Below are 10,462 nucleotides of genomic sequence, written 5' to 3' on the forward strand. Positions count from 1 at the left end.
TGCATGACAGGATGGTTTGAGGAGTTTTTGAGGTAGTATTGAATTACCCTTGAACAGCTGTGCTTGAAGGGCTTTTGTTGGGTTCGTGGTGGGGGGTGGTGTGCTTCTACTGTGATTGGCAGTCTTGAATCGAATTGAAGACGACGACAAGTGAAGAAGTAGCACTCCATTTTCATTTTCTTTCTCTTTTTTTCTTATTTTTTTTCACACACACCATTTGATAAAAGGCTTAAAATGGTTCACTAACTTTGAGTTTAGACTCAAAATAGTCCTATTTCTTTCTATTGGAGCATTAATAATCCAAGTTTGGTACATTTTCTGTCTCGATCCTTAACTACCGTGAGTTTTTCAACAGAACAAAACTTTCTGCACGTGACTTTTTCTTCAGAGCTTCTCTTTAAACAAACCAGATCATTCTCTTCCCCATTCCTTTTTCCAAAGTTTCATCATAACCTAATTTACAGATTGTTGTGTCCAAGTGAAAATTGAGGTGCTTCAGATTAGTTTTGTTGAAGAAAGACGAAAAATAGCCCCATTTTTGTGGATGAAATTGCAACTTTGGAGCATCGATTGTGGTGTGCTAATCTAATATCTCTATTAGATTCTCTTTCTTGATTAAATTTTTTATTTTGTGTGATTATAAATTCCTATTGTGTTGTAGTTTAAATATGGTTCTTCTTCTGTTGGGCATCTCTAAAGAGAGAACCTTTGGATTATTGAAGTAGTTAAGTTTGGGTTTCTGAGTTTCTGGCTTGCTGAAGTATGTACTCTTTGTCTTTGTTTTCTTTTTCCATTATTAAAGACACCCAGATACTAATTTTATGTAAAGTTTTGTTTTTTTCTGTTTCTTGATGTGTATGGAGGAAGAGGAAACTGTTATCATTTGCCTGTATTTTAGGTGACATATAGTTAGTAAACGAGGTGTATGATAAGCCAGTAAGGTACTACAAAGATTGTGTATTGGTGATACTTTTGGATATTAAAGGTTGATAACAATGACTAGGTTGTTAGATTGATTAGGAGTTGGAATAAATGTAGGAACTCATTTTCCCGTTTTGGCGGAAAGCATTGTACTCAACACATGTCATATATGCTTTCTGTGGTCCAATTCAGGTTGATAACAATGACTAGGTGTTGGATTGATTAGGAGTTGGATCAAATGTAGGAACTCATTTTCCCTTTTTGTGGAAAGCATTATACTGAACACTTGTCATATATGCTTCTCTGTGGTCCAATTCAGCAACTTGATACAAATGGTGATTGGGTTTATTTCCTCCTTCGAATTTACTGAGTTTATGCTTTATTCACTTCGAATTCTGGATTTTTTCTTCTTCACCTTCAGGATGATCCCTACTTGTATATGGTGGACTATATGGAGAGAGAAATGATAGATGTTTTGAAAATAGGGACAACAACCTGCAGGAAGTCAAGCTTAAATGTATTTTGTTGTTCTGTTTTTGGTGTATAAATGTCTACTCCAATGAGACTGAGTCAATCATAGATGTTTTAGGGTCCATCTAGTTCCTGGTTTAGCATTGGAAAGACTAATCTTTTCTTCTTTTTGTAAATATGGTTTTTCAGTACTACCTAAGTACTGACTGAAATACAAATGTTACTAGTGTCAATTTTTGGCAGATTGAATTTGGTATGCCCAAGTTTTACGTGATTCATTCTTCTCAATTCTTCCTGATTTGGATTTACCACGCCAGCATTTTCATATCTCAAGATAATGTCAGATGCTATTCCGACTCTAGGAGCTCTGGAGTGGGAGTTTCTGAAAGACTGTTGTTTGCTTAGTGATAGCAATGTTTTACATTCTTTTTTTTTTTTCTTCTGATAAGTGAGAATAGTGGGCTACACTTCAAATGCATAATCTGATGACATGCAAAAGCTCCAGGCTATTTATGTTCTCTCTCTTTTTGGCTTGAAGTCATCACCCAAAGGCACATTTGATGACTTGAAATCAGGATATATCACCTGAACTTCCTATTGAATTCAATTAAGCATGCAGGAAAACGAACCTTCTATGTCGTTATTTCTGATGCCATTTTGACAATGTCAAGCAAATGCATATCTTTTTTGTGGGAAATTCAATAGACCACAGTAAAGAAATATGTTTTTTTGAATTCAGACTTGTTTTGTTGGATAAATTTATTCTTCAAGATATTGGTTGGACCAGAATTATTCACAAACCAACCCGTGTAGATATGAACAGGTTGGGTTATGACCCCTTTTCTATTTAACTCATTTTTTACTTGTCCAAATCCAACCAACCAGCCTTTACCACCACTAATATTGGGTTTTATTTTAGTGATATTTTTCTCTTTCCTTGTTTCTTTTATATATTTATTTGTTACAAGTAATATTTTTGAATGAGCAGGTGTAAAGCAGAGAAGGAAGTAATTCAGGAAAGATGCAGAAGCTAGGCGAATTCAAGCTGCCTAACTTCTTTAATTATCCACCCTACTTCACGTAATTTGCTCCTGCCCTTATTTCCATGTCTCTATATGTATTAACACTTGGCTATAAATTTCAGTTTCTGGATTTAGTATTTGAACTTGTCTGGTCAAAATATATGGAAAACCTTTTCTTGGACGGTGTGTTGAACCTGCATTTTGACAGCAGTAGATGTCAATCAACTAGGCCTCAACCCCAATTTCCCACATCAGTGGAGGTTGGCTATATGAGTCTATCCATTCTGCTTTAGGACTAAATTTGTTATGGGTACATGATGGATGGATGTATTTGCTAATGAGGAGAAAGTAAATAGAATGATTCCTAGAGAAAGGTTCTAATCAGGGCATGGAAGCAGTCTCATTATTCGGATGACAAAATCAGTTGTTTAGTTTGGATTGCTTTCTTATTGTTGTATCTTATAACTGGAAAGTACCTAGAAGCAGTTATCCCTATGGATTTCTGATAAGCTAATGTCTGTTTTCAAGTAATCACTAAGGACTTCTTGTACCTGTTCCATTCATCTACCATCCAATCTTTTATTGGGTGGATGAAACACTTTTTCCTTTTAACGTGTAACAGGAAGCTTGTTTTTAGTTTTATGATAATTTATTTTCTTTCCCAGTTTGCAGCCTGTGAGGGAAACTAGAGAGAAGCAGATACAACTATGGAAAGAGCTCATAATTGATTTCTGTCGAACCCAAAAGATCTTTGTGATTGCGCTGGAGGTAGACTTTCCATTGTTCAGTAATGCTGCTATTGAAAGTGAGTGCTTCTTCTTATTAGTGTTTTATATATTCGACGTTCTGCCAAGGAGCTGCTTTATATATATTCCCCAAATTATTGCTTTGGGTAAAAATTCAGCAAAGTGGGTTGAAATTTATAACAACAGCTAGTGATCTTGAATGCCAGAGGAACTTAAAATAGCACTGCCTCCATTCCAGCTCATGTGATATTTAAGATGTTAATTTGACTTATATTATAATAGTGATGATCTGTTCTAAAAATATACATTATAGTAGTGATAATGGAAGAAAATATTGAAGTAATAGTTTAAAAAGTTGTGATTTCTTATCGGAAAATATTACAGAGCTATAAAATGCATATGTTATGAATTTGAATTCTTTAAAGGTCTTGAAAATTGTATAGAAATGAAATGGTGTCCACATTCTGGAATGTCCCGAAGCGAAATGAGTTTCATTTAAATTTGAAAGAAGTAACTATCTCCCTCTGGATTCTTACAAGATTGTCAAAACGAATCTGTACTGGGCATTAAGCAAGGAAGCAGAAACAAAATAGACATTCTCATGCATGCATGCACATTTGAACTGAGATGATCTAGTCCCAGCATGAAAAGGAGCATAAAATATGTTTATGCTGATTTTCTCAGTTTGTTGTTGAAATAACCAATGATACAGAGATTATCCTACAACCAGGGAAGAAAATGGATTAATTACATGTGAATCAGTAGGTTACTCATCTAATTTCCAAGGAAGTGGGATGGTTAGAGGAAAATTAATAAGAAACAGCTGCAAAACAGAAAAAGAGCAAAATGTAAATATCATTACAATTGAATGTAAAATATTTTAAAAGTTTCAGATCCATTGAGAAAATTTCTGCTATGTTACCACTTACCAAAATATTATGGAATTATATTATAGTAGCATGCCATGGAGTAATTCACGTTAGCTTATCTAGCAACAAAAGATTGACTTTAAACCACATGTACATTGCCTCCAATGAATTTCTTTTCCTCTGCAAATGTTTCCAAGGGAAGTAAGAAATTCATATAAATGATCAAACTGTTTAAATTTATGTGATTCTAAAGTTTAATGGCGTGAATTTGTAATACTTATTCCTCTGGAGCACAAGGTTACTGAAGAAATCTCTTCAGTTTTTCTATGCCATTAAGTATGCATATCTGTTCATAGAACATATCAACCAAAAGAAATTTCAATCACAATAGCATTAGGTGGTAAAGCTTGCCGGTACTGGTTGATTTTTTTTAAGAAAATGCAAAATCCTTGCGTTTTTAGCTAAAAGAAAATGTGATTATCTCTTTATGTGGTATAGCTTTACTCGGACTGGATGAAAATCTTTTGTAATCTGGAATGGTGGCAATATTAGTGTGCCACAACTGAATACAGATGATCTTTGATAGTGCAGGATCTCTGAGTCATGAAGCTAGGGAGGCATTTATCTCGGCTTTGGTTTCTGATGGTAAGTGATCTTGCCACATGAACAATATATAGGACCTTAATGAGAGTCTGTTGTACTGCAGAAGGCTAGATCTCTGACTCTGATCTACTTGACAGGTCGTGCAGAATGGATGGATAAAGGTCATAGAAAATGCCTAGTCCTATGGCATCGTATTCAAGACTGGGCAGACTTGATTGTAAACTTTGTGAGTAGTAGTACAACCTTATGATAATTGATATTTTTTCTCAATTTAGCGGTCCTAACTCAATATGCTAGTGGATTATAGAACCTGGTAGCGTTTAGGAATGGCTCTGCATTTGAGGGGACTATACCATGATTAGTTGAGTGGATATAGGATTCATTCTTGGTTACCATACTCAAACGTCATATGAAGTTGTTATACAGCAAAAGTAGAGATTAAGTAAAGGAGAAAGAGAATCATGTAGCCACCTTATGAGTTATAATCCCGATCTATGTTCCTCATGCTCTCCCTCGCTCCGCATCTACCACCTCATATAACTATCTTTGTATAGAACCATTTTCTTCTCTATGGGTTATCCATTTATAAAGGGTGGCGCTGCAAGATCGTGTTTATCATCAGTCTTCCATGACTCCTTTTCCCTTCTGCGTAGCTTCCACTTTCCTGCTTTCTTGTTCTTCTTAAATTTATCTGAAATCTCTCTCAGTTTGGTCATTTGAGTCGAATTTCTCACGGAGTGTTATCCTATAAAAGATGCAATTTTAATGTTTAGCAATTAGGTTCCCTGTTGGAAGACTGCTATATACCATATTTGGGGATGGATGCAGAAAGACATGGTGTCTGGTTTTCTTTTGAATGAAATGATGAACAGGAGTATATTCAACCTTGTCACATTGTTTTTGTGTTGGCAATCTGCTGCCATTACCGAGCCTTATCAAATTCCTTACGGAAGTATTATCTGTCTGATTAGGTGAAGGAGAATGGGCTGGAAGACAGTGTTATGACAGTTGAAGAAATACGTTCTGGGGTGGAGTCCCGTGGAACAGGTAAAATTTAGGTTTTAGAATCTACTAGATATTAGATACCACATATAGTTAAACACCCAAGCTAACATATGCAAAATATTTAATGAAAGAAAATGAAAGTATAACCAATATTGTTTTCTCCTTTTCAAAAAAATATTGGTTATTCTTTTCTTCTTTCTGCAAATATTTTGCATATATTAGCTTAGGTCTTGGCATTTCACTTTCCCTACTATGCACGAAGCATATTTTCACTGAGAAGAGTTTACGCTTTCAATTGTTCCTTTTCTAATATGATCATGTGCTTATTTCAATCTTGAACTACTCGATCATAAACATGTAATAGAAATATCAGTGGATCATTATATCAAACATTTTACGTTTAACATCTGGCAATTCTGTATGTATTTTATGGTTAGTAATGAACTCGCGTACATGGTTTTATCCTCTGACAAACTTCATGGACTTATGCTATTATCTTCTTCTTTTTCTTTGGCGTTTTGATTTTTCTAGAGCTTCATGGAATAGACCGTACAGTTCTTATGCGAGCTTTGAAGCTGCTTGAACATAAAGGGAAGCTTGCAATATTTAAGGGAACTTCAGCTGATGATGAAGGTGTCAAATTTTCTCTGTAAACCACCTTGGTAGACTATATTTATGTGTACAATGATGGAGAAAGTTCGTATCTACAAGCACGCGTATGAATTACTTTATGGAGTGAAACTGGAGATAAAATGGTTTCATGTTATGGTACAGATACCTTACTGGACTATTTTAATTCCAGGTAGAATGAACATTGAATTCTTACTTGACTACTTTTGCCTAAATGAACAGATAATATATAGACTGAAAGGCTATATATGAACAGATAAATTTGTCTCTCACTGTGTGACAACAACAACAACAACATGCCCAGTGAAATCCCACTAGGTGGGGTCTGGGGAGGGTAAAGTGTACGCAGACCTTGCCACTACCTCGTGGAGATAGAGAGGCTGTTTCCGGGAGACCCTCAGCTCAAGAACAACAAATCTAAATGACAGGAGAGATATATGTAAAATATAACAGCCAATACAAAAGAGAGCGTATAATCAACAGATGAGACAATAACAACAAGAAAGTAATGCGATGCATGAAACGCAGTAAACAACAAAAGGCTAGGTCTACTCCAAACGCTAACAACCCATACCTTTGCAAGGGAAGACAACACGCTAACCCTACTAACCTTCAACCTTAATACGCGACCTCCACTCCTTCTTATCTAGAGTCATGTCCTCGGTAATGTGAAGCATAGCCAAGTCTCGTCTAATCACCTCCTCCCAATACTTCTTGGGCCTACCTCTACCCCTCCGCGTACCCTCTACCACCATTACCTCGCACCTCCTCACTGGGGCGTCTACGCTCCGCCTTTTTACATGTCCAAACCATCTCAGTCTCGCTTCCCTCAGCTTGTCCATAGGGGGGAAAATCAGAATAAACTACTTAATATGTGGTTTGGGCTACTTTTGCCTTTCCAGATTGGAAAACGTGTGCATGTGTTAATCTAGGATGAGATTTGCTTATATATGTGTCATAACTTAGCCTTTTTTTGGGAAAAGAAGAAAAAAACGAAAATTTCTTAAGGTGAAAATTGTACTTTTAGACATCTTCCACTAGAGACGCTAAAAGATCTTGGAAAATCGCTGCTGCAGAAAGATGATAGTTTTGGTTTGTGCGCACTTTCCCTGAATTTTTTTGGGGAGTGATGATTTTCTCCCTTCTTCTTGGTCATGAGCTATCCTTTACTGTGGAGGGAAAAGCTTTTTGAGAGTGACCATTTGATTTGGGAAGGACTTATGGGACTCTTTTGCTTGACAATACATATCTATTGCTCTCTTAGATATCTGTAGTGAGTCAGAGAGACATTTTATTTCTCAGATAATCATAAATGTTTGTGTTGTAGATTGCTCCAACTAATTATAGGGGATCCCTGGGGACGTAGTGTCAGAAAGAATTAGTATATTATTATGAGCGAGATAGGAGAGAGACAAGTGAGCAAAGATGGGAGTGGATACTGAATGCATATATTTTTTTATACCAGATAGATTCTGAAATACAGATATATATGGAGAGAGGCAAGCAAGAGAGAGAGAGTGGTAAGCAAAAGAAGAGAGAAGCAAGCGAGAGAGTCAGTATTTCCCCGATACATGTAAATCACTCTTGAATGCAATGTAGTTGGAACAAATTACACTTAATTTGACCTGCATGTATCAGAAATACATGTATTTGGGTGCGGCAGATACATGTATTTGGAGAAGAAAAAGTGGTACAAGAGGCAATTTTCTAAACTAATGTGAGCAACCATAATTAAGACCTAAACTAATAAAATTTGTGTTGTTTGCTCAAATTCTATTTCTTGCAATTATCTAGTCACTGCTGTTTTTCTTGTGATTAGATCTATCCTATAATCTAACACAAATGCACAATATTTAAAATAATGAATCTAATTATGAATTTTATGATTTATTTTTATTTTTAATTAAACAATATTAAAGTTAGTAAATGACATGAAAAACCTTCAGATATTTTATATATAAAAAAAATAAGAGAGAGAGAATTATTGGTTACTTTTCAATAAAATAAAATATTTTAAAAATTTTAAAATTAAATTATTCAAATCTTTAAATTCGTAAAAAAATCTTTACAACAAGATCCAAGGCAATACATTATAAATGAATGGATAACATCTTATTGGTAACTTGAATTATCTAATATCTATATAAACTATAATATTATTATGTAAAATTAAAAAATTATATTTTGTAAAAACACTACACTAAATAACTATAATAAAAAAGTCACTTTAAAGCGATTCTCAAATTCACTTAAATATAGATGAAATGTATAATTGCTATCTGCTCTACTTTGTGTCACTATAAAATCTATGAAAGTATTAGTGTGAACGACAGCAATGGCAGTCAAGTAGGCCATCAAGATGAGATTGAAAACCTTAACGATGTCAACGAGCCTAATGTTAATTAGGCCATCTAATGAGTGATATTGGTGCCATTCGCTTGCCTCCGGTCGAAGGGAATGCGATGTTCCACATCACAAGTACTATGTTGCAACTTTTGCAATTGAAGGGGCTGTTCGGAGGTTTGGCTTATGAGGATCTCATGAGCATATTAGAAACTTTGTGGATGTTTGCGAACAGTTCTCCTTCAAGAACATTTCCCAAAAGTCGGTTCGATTGAGGTTGTTCTCGGTCTCTTTAATGGGAGAGGCATGTAAATGGTTAGCTGAATTGCCACGTAAATCATTCACTTCATGGAAGGAGTTAATCACCGCATTTTAAGTGCGATTTTTTCCTCCTTCAAAGATGATGACTCTTCGGGATAGCATTCAGAGCTTCAAGCGTCTAGAAGGCGAGCCAATTTATGAAACTTGGCTGCGATTTAAGAAGTTGGTGCTTCAATGCTCAACTCATGGCTTGCCTGACACCGTGTTGCTGCAGTATTGACTTGGGAAATAAGGGTGTTGCTGACCAACTTTCTCGTGGAGGTTTGATGCAGCAACCTTATGTGATAACAACTCAGCTCTTGGATAGCATGACTATCATAAACCGGGCGTGGTATACCCGTGAAGACCAGGTCTCTCCTCTCACGTTTAAACTGACCAAAGAGCAATAGATGGAGAGAGACCAAGAGAGAAACCAGAACATGGCCAAGATCATGACACCAAGATCATGACACAACTTACATTTTGTCTAAAAATGCCATGCAGGTGCTTGGGGTGTCAATGCCGTGGGAGTCGGGTGTGCTAATCCGGATGAGGCAAGGTTTGAGGCTTTATATAATGAAGAGGTGAATTTCCTAGCCAACCAAGGTGGTGGTTATCACTTAAATACAGATAAAAAGTATAATTGGTATCTGCTCTACTTTGTGTCACTATAAAATCTATTAAATTAATATGAGAAAATGATCAAAATGGTCCTTAATGTATTGGGGTTACTTTATTTTGGTCCTTAATATACTCTAGGTAATTGAAATAGTCCTTCATGTATAACAAAATGTGTTCAATTTAGTCTTTTACCCTAAACTTAACAATTTAGCCCCAAAAACTGTTAAATATAACTGTGGGACCCACATAACTTACAAAATCCACCATTTTTACCATCTTTATTAGCTCAAAGAAAAAGTTTCATGAATTCTAACACCATTTTCTCTAACATCTAACCACACAATTCACAAAATAATTATTGTAAAAAGGTTGAATGAAATGGATCGTTAAGAATTTGATTTGTCGGTAGAACGTAACCAAGATAGAAAATTAAGAGTGTTGCTGCTGGTACTAGTATTCTTGGATATTACTAAAGAATGATTATCTAACCACTCATATTATAACACGAGTGCTGCTACTGGTACTAGTATTCTTGGATATTACTAGTGCTTCTCAAGAATAATTATCTAACCACTCATATTATAACTTGAGTGCTGCTACTGGTAAGAGTATTCTTGGATTATGCGCAAAGAAAGGTCAATGTGTGGGATGGTGGGGATTTTTGGTGGGTAATCTAGAACAAGTTTTACTTTGTGAATTGGAGTTCTTGAATTTCATGTTATTGGGACTATTGCTGTGAATTTTTGTATCGTCCTTGTTTGGTTGTTGATAAGTGGGTTCTACTAGATTTATTTTTTGATATTTCTGATTGAAGTGGCTATGTAACTTGTGTATTCATTCCTAATGTGGCTCTGCGATTGATGAACGGGACAAGATTTAGTGTGTGAGTTTGGGTTCTTCTTTGTGCGAAGTTATGCTATGTTGTGCTTGG

General features: G+C 35.6%; 1 protein-coding gene across 5 annotated transcripts; it reads left to right on the forward strand.

The window, feature by feature from the left end:
- The first annotated feature begins 71 nt into the window (after positions 1-71).
- Positions 72-6,467, forward strand: LOC102584623 (vacuolar protein sorting-associated protein 25). 5 transcript variants are annotated; one of them, XM_015305840.1, is made up of 7 exons: positions 72-158; positions 2,381-2,472; positions 3,080-3,219; positions 4,621-4,674; positions 4,770-4,858; positions 5,604-5,679; positions 6,169-6,467. In XM_015305840.1, exons 2-7 carry the CDS (start codon positions 2,414-2,416, stop codon positions 6,288-6,290), a joined length of 540 nt encoding a protein of 179 aa, XP_015161326.1. In that variant the 5' UTR covers positions 72-158; positions 2,381-2,413; the 3' UTR covers positions 6,291-6,467. The 5 variants fall into 5 exon arrangements, 4 of the variants coding, with proteins under 4 accessions (XP_015161326.1, XP_015161325.1, XP_006367999.1 ...); XM_015305839.1 differs by lacking the exon at positions 72-158 and adding an exon at positions 217-575; XM_006367937.2 differs by lacking the exon at positions 72-158 and adding an exon at positions 614-760.
- The last annotated feature ends 3,995 nt before the right edge of the window (positions 6,468-10,462 follow it).

This window comes from Solanum tuberosum, unplaced genomic scaffold, assembly GCF_000226075.1.
Source record: "Solanum tuberosum cultivar DM 1-3 516 R44 unplaced genomic scaffold, SolTub_3.0 contig00040, whole genome shotgun sequence".
Taxonomy (NCBI): Eukaryota; Viridiplantae; Streptophyta; class Magnoliopsida; order Solanales; family Solanaceae; genus Solanum; species Solanum tuberosum.